General features: G+C 37.2%; 1 protein-coding gene across 1 annotated transcript; it reads left to right on the top strand.

The window, feature by feature from the left end:
* Positions 1 to 7,244, top strand: LOC139114912 (26S proteasome non-ATPase regulatory subunit 10-like). The gene is made up of 8 exons (XM_070676838.1): positions 1 to 132; positions 813 to 917; positions 1,553 to 1,654; positions 2,021 to 2,122; positions 2,947 to 3,045; positions 3,588 to 3,686; positions 3,917 to 4,021; positions 4,608 to 7,244. The coding sequence occupies exons 1-8, from the start codon at positions 1 to 3 to the stop codon at positions 4,614 to 4,616; spliced, it is 753 nt and encodes a 250-aa protein (XP_070532939.1). The 3' UTR covers positions 4,617 to 7,244.
* The last annotated feature ends 4,469 nt before the right edge of the window (positions 7,245 to 11,713 follow it).

Here is an 11,713-nt window from a genome sequence, read left to right as displayed (position 1 = left end):
ATGTTATCTATCTTTCAGAAGTTATTCAAAGCGGCAAAGCGGGGTGACGTTGAGAATGTCAGGGCTATCTTGGGAGTTCCTGACTGTGACCCGAATGTTACTGTGAAACTAAAGTATTCAAACTCTGGCGCTGTGAGTTCTTTTTACTGTCGTTATTTAATATCGTCTCGTCTTCAAAGCAAACTAGATCCAGCTAGAGATCGCTCTGTCTTTACCTATACCAAGGTACCTTCACCAAAGACAGAGCCTGATACATGAACGAGCCCGTTGTATTAGTCTGACTCGTTCTGCCACTGTCACCTATCCACATCAACACCTCAGAGTGCCGCTTTTATTAAACTTCCCGCTCCGCAGCAGCCAATCAAGAGAGACGAGACAACAGGAAAGAACCAACAACGGTGAAGAGCCATCTCTAAATGTTATTTACTTAATCTGATTGAGCCTGTACTGTAACTTGTTACCCTCACATACAACATGACAGTAGTCAAAATACCTTTGACTCCATATCTTTGGAATCCATACCATGTGAGCATAGCCACTGTGAACAGCTTCAACATGAACTAATTACAAAGACTCATTGGTACTCTAAGGCTATAACGTACACCGATACGCGCTCGATTTATTGATTTTTGTGAGTTGTAAATATTTTTGACTAAGTTGATTAAATGAATATGGTTCCACAATGGATGACCTCCGACCCAATTAAGGGACAATGGATGTTAAGGGTTGTGATTGAAGGTGATTTCTTGCATATCAGACTCCGATGATTAAGTTTATCGAAAACGTGCTTGGCATTTTAACAAACAATACAGATTGACGGGTGGAATCCTTTGCACGTAGCGGCTAACAATGGTTATGAAGAAATTGTTCAGCTCCTCGTTGACCATGGCGCTGAGGTCAATGCCAAGACGCCTAAGGTTAGTTCACATTAGTACATCGGCATAAATAATTGCATACGTGTTTCAAAGTGAGTACGCCATAAAAATGCATATTAGTAAAGACTGTGACATTTACTTAATCACGTGATTTGTTTGCGAAAAATCTTCTTCCGGTAAAAAATGCGTCTTTCTCCGGCAGCTCAAAGATCTACCTATAGGTCACTAGGCTTGTCTGTAATGGGAAATGTCTAATGCGAAAGTGAAGCTTTTTCTTTCCGTAACGCTGTCACTCGACAGGTTATCACACAAACGTAACTGAAATTATGACCGTAGTACTTTCGCTCTATCATGCGAGTATTTCTTCCAAGAAGGAGTTTTATATGCCTATTACTGTCACATTCACATTTATTCTTAACAAAGAAAAAAGATCAAAACCAAATAATGATAAGATTACATAAAAGGCAACGGTATTACATTGTCTTACAACTTTATATTTTTGTCCTTGTTTGTCTCTCATGCGGACCTTTTCTCGAATCAGTGCGTTTGAAAGCAGTTTGCAATTATTTGAAATTTGTTTATTTCAGATGGAAATGTTATTTCATTACGAAAGAGTATTTAAACGGCAGAAAAAAGTGACATAAAAATCAATATCATCGAGTGTTCTGTCTTCGCAGGTCGGTTCCACACCATTACACCAAGCAGCAGCATGTAACCGAACAAAAGTCATGGATGTACTTTTGGACAATGGCGCCGACCTGAAAATGAGAAACAAAACGGTATGTTGATTGGCATTTGGTACGTATAAAGTGCAATCTTCATTAGACACTAGAGAGATGCCGTATATAAGTATTTCATTCCCAGTCTCCTGTACGAAGGTTAAAGGCAACAATAGCTTTGGTTTAAAAACACGGGTGCATGGTGGTTGAGCAGTTTCATCCAAATATGATGTACGAGGTTAGTTAAAAGAATAATGTAGTAGCAGTTTAAGGGCTATAGTACGGTTGACGGACAATAGACCAGAAATCGTGGGGCTTTGAACAGCCAGGAGCATTGCATAGCATAACGAAGTGGTCTAATCGCGATTGACAGTTTTACGAATCATTACAATGCATACATTTTCTTTTTATACCATTATTTTTCAGTCCGGGGCTACACCGTTACATGTCGCAGCAATGTTTGGAAGTTCTTCGGCAATCTGCAAACTCTTAGACTGTGGAGCAGACATCGACGCTAGAACTCTTGACGTGAGTAAATTAATGTTGTAATATTTTGAAAAAAAATCGCTTTTAAGCTCCTCTAAATCGTTAAAATAATTGCCATTGTTCTTACTAGATCAGCAGATGTCGAATAAACGTTCGTCTTGAATTTAGATCGCGTTGCCTTCAAAACAAGACAATTTTAGTCGCTTTAAAGTCACAACGCATGATCAATGATCAGCGTATGTGCAAGAACAATATTCCCTCAACAAGAGGATTTAAGAGAAAACAAAAACGTTCGGAAAAAAAATCATCATATTTCTCAACATATTTTGTACAGATAAAATGACGCCACCGTCAAAATGACGAGACAGTTTACATGGAAATCTGCATGAAGTTTATTCTTAAGTATTCCAACATATTCTGTGGCTTTGGTTTACACTTAATTGTGAGAGCGATTAGCTATATTTTTAAACAAATTAATACTTGCCGTGTTCATTGGATGCATGGTTCTTCAAAGATGCCGGATAGTGTTTCTCTTTGTCTCTGGATTCCCTCCGAAACTAGAAGACCTACTTCAATATCGACATCTGATAATTGCTGTTTTTGTATGGCTTCAAAGGCGCGAAAGCGAAGTAAACACGTTTCTCGTTTCAGTCATGGACGATCAGGGTACTGTTGCTGTTTTACCATCTTTGACATAACTAAGTCATCACCACACAATTAAAGGAGAACTGACCAACCGCTCATGTGCAAATTCCTCAGTAGATCGACGAAACTGATAAAAATTAGTTGTGATTGAACACTATTTTATCAAGATAGTGTTTTCTGCGGTTAATTGTAGAACTTTGCATTATTAATTCATATGACAGCACGGCGCTACAGCTCTGCATGTATCTGCAGCATATGGACAATGCGAAGTCACTGAGAATTTACTTAAACATGGTGCTAATGTTAATGCTGAGAATAAGGTAACTGTAACCTGTTATTCTAAGTTCACACTTGCATATTCTGCAGTAAAATAGGTCATTGTCATCCCTGCTTGTAATTTAGGCGAGTTTACTCTCGCCTCATTTTCGTCTTTGTTACGTTACGTTACGTGATTGAAATGAAAATGGCAGACAAAATGTGCAATCATGACCGTTCAATTTCCACTTTTTTCTTGGGTTCGTCGAATTATTAACGTGAGATAGCGGTATATATATTATGTTTACAGTCTACTTTAGAACAGAGTTGCCTTGGTTTCACGCTGAATTTGGCATGACCTCATGAAAATCTGCATAGATAGATAGATAGATAGATAGATAGATAGATAGATAGATAGATAGATAGATAGATAGATAGATAGATAGATCATTTCAGTCGACTTACCGCTGATATTTCATGGATGAATTTCACTTTAACGGATAAACAACCTATGTAATGGAAGTCTCCGTTGGTTCACAGTTGCCATGTAGACTGGTTGGTTCAAATAGTGACACTGTGTTCGGTGGCTTATCTTTTTCTGTAACAGTACGCGGAAACTCCAGCTCATTTGACAGCTTGGAATGCTCACATCAACATCATGCAACTTCTGATTTCATATGGTTGTGACGTCACCCTAGAAGATGAGGTTTGTCATACATACATAATTGTTACTTTCAATTGTGTAATTTCAAAACAATTCCATGCGTCTACATATGATGCCCATCCTTTATGACAATTTCAAAGATGAAATCACAATGATGGCTTGAAAGAAAGTACTCCGACCAGTAATGTTGTTGATTACTCAAAAATTCTTATAAAGTTAATGTGCTGAATGTTCAAGCACAGATATTTAAAATTTATCTGACTGAATTTCAGAATGGACGTACTGTTCGAAAGAGTGTGCAAGAATCTGATCGGTACGATTGCGCAGACGAACGCCATGACGTCACACGTCTTATCAATGAAGCTCTGAAAGCTCAGGTAAACAGTGCGATTTAAATAAAGTAGGTTTATGTCACAATGAAATATTTCCCCGTGTCTGATATTTGTTGCACAAGAATATGTCTGAGCCAAAAACTATATTTTTGTAGATGAACTTGAAGCAGAATAGAAGTGTTGGATAAATATTTGGAATCCTATAGTCTTACATGTTTTAATGAACCAATGCTCAGACTCATTTTGGAACTTGCTTAGTTTTTCAACCTTAGTAGAAGATCAAATATTAATTTTTTTCAGTTAATTATCAAAAAGAATGACAATAACAGATCAGAGACATGGAACGAATAATAAGTTCAATATTGAATCCGTCCTATTTATTCTCGATATTGGCAAGAAAACCATTAAACTTTCTTGATCAAAGCATCGGAAAATTTGAGGCGCTGAGCAATAATCCCTTAAATATATATCCTGGGCTTTCCGAAAGTCAAGCACTCTAAGATACTGAATTCAAGGGCGCTTTAGTAACCTTCAATGTGCTTTGCCCACTAAATGCAATTTCCTTGTCATCATATACTGTGTTCTATCTTGGTTTCTTCATCTATGCAGCGGCTTCTTTTTTTCTTTTTAGAGATCCTGACGAGTATCCGAAACCAAGACAAACGTCTGAGATTGTATTCCGTCAGGACGGCATAGAATTCTACAAATGAACAGCTACCATTCCCGCATCGCAATATACAATGACTGTATGGTGTAAACGTATAAAAGTCGCGATTTCTTGAATTTTTAGCGGGCATTTTTTCAAGCATTCATAATTCATTGAGTTTTATTTGACTTGACCAATATTGACCAGTAAATGTTATTCAACATTTAAAAAAGAAGTATATTTTTCAAATTTTAGATAAATCTTTAATTTTAGGGTGCTTGCCATTTGTGGACGTCGATTTTTAGACAACGTCAGATTTTCATTTCGTCTGTCGAACACAGCTGTCGTTAGATGACTTGATGCTAATTATGGTGGATTTGCATATTGGAGTGGCAGGTGCCGAGTGATAGGTGCCGGTCAAATAGAAATATTTCCATATTATCTGTGCAAGGGACCTTTATGTTACCGTTGCGTGAAAATGAAGGAGCACAAGCTTTAGGAATTAACATTGAGAAAACACGGTAAACCAAAGCAACTCAACTATGACTGTTGAATTTACCAACCTTCCAAAATCACAGACAATGTAGGATTGAAGGTTGGAAGAAGAGGTAAACGAGAACTACTTACCTGTATGACTCGGCACTACGCATTGATAGTGACACTGTGTCCGGCTTATTTGCCATCAGGGCTGTGCTATTTTATTCCCGTCGCGTTTTGTTCAAATTGACGTTTCTGAAGCAGTGTATAGGCCGCTCTTCAATGCAAATGAGACAACTAATTAGCATCCCATCTTAGCCAGAGCTGTCATCCCTTCTAAGCCAGAGATGTGACCTCTATTCACAGCTTTTCCAAAGCTAGTGCCTTATTCAACAATTTCTGCAAATGAGGGTGCTAAATATTTGTACGGGACCGTGGAATTCCCAATACCCGATGCACTGTTAAGTTTCTTTGTCTTTCATCGGCACTTTTGACAAATGATCATGAAAATGCATTTCCAGTATTTTTGGCCAAGGTTCAGATTTGTAGTTTGAAGAATTGTTCAGTGATGCAGATTTTCAGAATCTATCAACTTTGTTGTGTACCTTTGATTATTACATTTAGATTTCATAATACTTTAATTTGCATATAAAATGTTTTGAGCAAATTTTATTATTTCCTTATTATCAATGACAATATTCTCTACAGCTGAACGCCATACCTCCAAATTTTCTTAGTTCTTTTCTAAAATTGTCTTTGAGCATATTTGTACATAGGACAGTGGCACTTTCCACAGAACAGTTTTGCTGACTTTTGAATTATTTATTGTTTATAACTGAAACACAAGAACAAAGAAAATAAGACAAAAACAGAACAAAGACAGATGACAACTATATAATCTAAAATGCACATCATAAGCGCAACACATTTGCAAAAGGGTTTCCGCCTGGTGATTCTTTGAAGATGCGTCAGCTTCCCGTCGGACTTGAAATTTGTGATACCAGGAAAAGAATTTACATTCTTCAATAAAAAATACATGAAACCGTCCCATAAAAAATAGAATTACTAATATATTTAACTTCGCACTTGTATCATCCAGGTCACAGTTCACGGCATTAAACGATATTTGAAATTTTGTAATATCATTAAGCAATTATTAATTGGTACCTTTTTCCAAAAAACCTGTGAGTACACAATACTGTCCTATGGTAGTAATAATCTTGTATTACCTCATTACAAAAAGAACACAACTATAAGTCTATATTGAGAATTTCATCTATAATAATCCAAAATTTTAAAGTGATTTTGTGAGCTATGACCCCGGCTGTTATAACGACTAACAGGATGTTTAGCCTAAAGGGAATGCAGAATGTTAATGAGCACTAGTTGGTTGACAGAATGAGTGATCTTTAAAAAGCTATATAAGGTGGAGCTGCACGTTGTCAACATAGTTTTTCAAAGCAATATTTCGCATCTAAGATGTCAGGAAACCCACCTAATACTATACATTTTCAAAAAGTAGAAAATCTAAAGTTAACTATCGTAGCAATAGTTTACTCGAAGGATGAAGGGGTGTATATTTGGTATAAAAAACCTCAATTTTGGTATTAATGATAAAAATTAATTTTTAAGTCAAAAACTTGACACTATTTTCAGAAATGTAATATTTCACTTGAGTATATGTAGAAAAAAAGACTGTTTTATTTTGCATTATCTATCCTCATTCTAAAATGGCATGGGTTAAAGGACTGTCTGCAAAGAGTATCTGGAAGTTTTTCAGTGAAAATATTGTCAATCATAAAAACACATGCATTGAGGTAATAGTAAGTGAGAGGTATATTTTCTCTAGTTGTCATAACCACATTCAGTTTCCTTAGCATGTCATGGATCGCTATACTGATCCTGCTTGGATAGGTGGACCATTATAATATTTCTTCTTGAGTGTAAATGTCAGATTAGAGGCATAGTGTGTCCGAAATCCACCTAGCTCAGCTAGCGTCAGTTTCAGCATGTAGTCACTTATCAAGGCTGTGCATGGAGTAGGTTCAAATCAATGAATAAAAGAATAGAAAAACAGACAAGTTCAAAGTACGTGAATAAATAAACTAAGTAAATTTCAGTTGTACAGATAGCTCCCAGTTTTGTTCGTAGCGTGGATTGGTAATAGCGGATGAATAAATTTGCACACGTCTACTGATCTGGTTGTATATTTTCTGTTTATTCTGTTGGTAATTTTGATACAACGTTTCGTCCTCAAAGTAGGACTTCATCAGGCTGAAGATATCTACAAAAGGAGAATACAGACAAATACAGAACAATGTAAGGCTAGTATTGATTTTCATTAAATGCTGAACGTATTTTCTATAGGCTGAGTAAATTAGAAAGTTACAAAAGATATAGGGTATGACAATTCTTACCGTTTATGTGTGGCGCAGATGAAAAGTGGCAATTGAAAATTGGCGCTAATGGTTATTTATAGTGCCTCTCCGAGGACGCTGTGAGCAATTGTTTTTTAAATATTTGTCGAGCACAATTAGCTTAGAATGTTAAGGCCGTTAGGTGACAATGTACCTAGTTTTGAAATCCAGCTGGACTCTATTTTCTTAGCGTGTCATCTTGTTTATTTAGTTTGGTAATCCCTATTATTGAAACGTCGTGAATGGTGAGTTGATTTTCGTTGAAATGAATTGCGATAGGAGTGTTAGTTTTGAGTTTTATCATTGATAGATGGTTATAGGCGAAATTCTGTTTTAGTTTCTCCTACATACTGTTTTTGCATCGGTAGACGTGTGCAAATTTATTCTTCCGAATATATATATATATATATATAGAGAGAGAGAGAGAGAGAGAGAGAGAGAGAGACAGAGAGAGAGAGAGAGAAATAGACACAGACATATATATATATATGTCTGTCTGTGTCTATGTCTCTGTGTCTGTGTCTGTGTCTGTATCTGTCTGTCTGTCTGTCTGGCTATTGAGACACGCCATAATGTAATTGCAATGGCGTTCAGTTGAAGTGTGTCGATATTCAAAAGATCCCTTAGGTATATCTCTGCCAAAACAGTACTAGCATCCCAAGATGATGGACCAGTACATTTTCTTCTATCCAATTGAATTATAACACTTTTAGAACAAAGTTTATGTTATGGCACATTAATCACATTAACTCTAATCGTTTTTTTGTCGTGACAAGCCACAGCGATCACTAAAGGAAAACCTGCGAACACAATATGTCGAAGTCTCATTGTCTTCTCTCTTGTATACAAAATTGTTACTCGAGTGATTCGCTTCTATCTACATTCTCGATGCCGTTAATGAAGAGAAATATCCATAGTTAAATATTGTAAGTAATTTATACTTCATTGATGCCTAATAATAGCAGCGCCGTCAGGGAGGAAAAAATAAATGGCCCCTTGGGGACAAAAGGTTGGTTGTGGGAGGGAGTCCAAGTCTTACAGACATACTAGGACAGATGCAGATAGCTTTAGTAGGTTTGCGGGACCTTACGTTTCATCGTAAATTCCTTGAAAGAATTAATATCACTCTATCCATGGGCAAGACGATGCTATTGACATATCGATTGTGGAGGGCACTCATATCTTAATCAAAACATCGCCATACAATGCACAAGCAATGAAATATGTTCTCGAAAAATGCTAAATGAATCGAGTTGAAAAATATATTTAGAACTTTTGAGGCGATAACTGAAACCTGATCAAATAGACTAACGGGAGTGAAGTGCTTGTTGAAGAAATTAGCTGTAAACGTGAGCTTTGGAGTTACCGTTTTGGACGGCAGTGAATGTTATAGCTGCACTGAATTCACAAGCAAACTGTGTCAATTTCTACAGTACATCACATTAAAGAGGCACTCCCACTTGGTAACATTTTTAAAACAATTTTTTTTGATGCCAACGGTCGATATTTGACATGGCGACTGCGTGCGGATCGCGAGATATCGATAAAAACATGTCCTCAAAAAAGTTAAAGTTTGAATTCCGGTGGCCCACCTGAATTAAGCTTCCGAACATAGAACGTTCGGCACTGGGGCCATTGTCAACTAGGCTATGGAGTATACGAGTCTACGCTGGCGCTGCTGTACGCAACAGCAGTACCACTCGCGTCGGTGAGCGGTCATGTCCCATGGGAGAAAGCCGAGTCCTACTGACTTGGCAAAAAAACGAAAAACAACATTTGCTGATTCCACCAGAATTAGCATAGGTGACTAGCACAGATAGGTGTGGTTGATACATAGCATGGATTGTGGCCGCCACGGTATGCGCGCGTACCACACGCGGCTGCCGCTATGTATCGAACCACGCGTAACTGTGTGGCAGACGACAAAATGTAGTCATCAGAGGCAACTAATATTTTACACGTAAAAACTGATATCTATGTGGTATTGTTTAAAAATTTAATACAACTGATTGAGAATAATGAAAACGACAAAAACTAAGGAGAAGTTTTTAAAAAGAATTACCAGAGGTAAAGGCATTGATAATGATGTATATAAAGTCATCACGGTATGAGGTAAATTAATTGCGTCATTCGAACGTTTTTGGACATCTTAGAATATCGTCAATCAGCACAACAACACACTTTCGGGGGATTTCGGGTCATAACCAGAAACGATCGTAAAACTTCGGGATGTGAAAAGTACGCTCGGGAAATGACATGTTTTTATCAATATCTCGCGATCCGCGCTGAGTCGCCACGTCAAATATCGACCGTTGGCATTAAAAAAATGTGTTTTAAAAATGTTACTAAATGGGAGTGCCTCTTTAAGGTCATAGTTGAAAGGATTGAATCAGTAAACAGAGCAATACGATATCGTCGACTAGGCAACAAGACATTGTCAACAGGACCCAAAAGGCCAATTAAAGAAAACGTATGTCACGATTTAAGCTTATGTCTTTATAATTGCCTGGTTCAATAAATTAATGAATTGGATGATAGCTCATGCTAGCTGCAGTCAAAGAGGAATATACCCATGCTACAGTTTCTAAACTAGCATAGGAGGTTTATGTTGAAACACAGGCACTTCAAATGACGGAAATATTCGATATCCCGAAAAAAAAAACTAAAACGTTCTAATTATTTAAAAGTAGGGTAAACGTTTAAATCATTGTCCTAGAACGGTCCGATTTAAATAAAATATCTGGTGTACTTTTCGCTTTCGCATTGTTGTTTCCTTTTTGTCGTCTGCTTCACCTCCACTGCAATGGTCGAGTACTCGTACGACGTATGCACAGTGTTTGCAATGCTTGGCCCGGTCTCAGTTTTTTCAACGACGTTCGCTTGGTCTCAAAACAATCTTTATGAAGCTGAAACCACTTTAAAACGAAAGAAAGACGATGACCTGGCTATATATTAAATATGGTTTGGTACGGTATTGTGACGAAGTTTATGAAACTAGTGGGGTCAATCGAATGTGGATATTAAAGAACTCCAAAGAATTGTTACATATTTTACAAAATAACAAAAACATGTACAATTCAATCCACACATTTTATTTTTCAACGTTGTACACAACCATCCCACATAACAAACTTAAAGACAGGCTATCATCTCTCGTGAAGAAAGCCTTCTTTTACAAGAATGGTAGTCGTAGGTATGAATACATTGCCATCAAGTGCAACTTGGGCTATTTCACCAACAACAGCGATGCCAAACTCAAATACAGTGATGTTGAGGTGATTCAAATGCTATATTTCCTAATTGACAACATATTTATCAAGTTTGCTGGCATGACATTCAGGCAAACCATAGGCATTCCCATGGGCACAAACTGCGCCCCACTTCTTGCAGACTTATTTTTGTATTCGTATGAAGCAGAGTTCATACAATCACTTCAGAAATCTGGGTGTAAAAGGATTGCCAAGCGACTTAACAACACCCACAGATATATCGATGATCTCATCAGTTTAAACAATCCTGGTATATATATATCCAATTATTTACACCACATCTACCCAGATGATTTAGAAATAAAAGAAACAACTGAAAGTGTGGACTCGGCTTCATACCTAGACGTATTGTTTGAAATTAGACAAAATACACTATATACTAAGCTGTATGACAAAAGAGACGATTTCAATTTTGAAATCATAAACTTTCCCTTTTTGTCGAGCAATATACCATCATCTCCAGCTTATGGTGTGTATATTTCACAACTCCTTACATACAGTAGAGCATGCAATTCATATGAAGACTTTCGAGTTAGACACAGCCTATAAGCTCAAAAGTTAGTGAGGCAAGGATTCTCAGAAAGTAGATTAATGAAATCATTTAAGAAGTTCTACGGTAGATACGGAGATGTTGTATCAAAATATGACCTGTCTGTTACTCAAATGATGAGTGACAGCATACCAAATTTTGACTCACAAAAGTAATTTGGTGAATTCATCAAATAACAATAGATTTGTCGCTTTGGGTCAATCTTGACGGGTGCGGCTGGCTGGCAGGGTACGCTTACTACCCATTCCGGACACCTGGTACCACCACTATTTTGTGGTTCAAGATGACCCCATTGCCTTTGCCATTTTCAATATGTTCCTTGGACCTGGTAAATTTCTTAGTTACCTTGAATGATAACGATTATTGGACCTGATTTGA

The sequence above is a fragment of the Ptychodera flava genome, chromosome 16 (assembly GCF_041260155.1).
Source record: "Ptychodera flava strain L36383 chromosome 16, AS_Pfla_20210202, whole genome shotgun sequence".
Taxonomy (NCBI): domain Eukaryota; kingdom Metazoa; phylum Hemichordata; class Enteropneusta; family Ptychoderidae; genus Ptychodera; species Ptychodera flava.
Note: the sequence above shows the minus strand (reverse complement) of the source record. Positions and strands in the feature narration are given on the sequence as shown.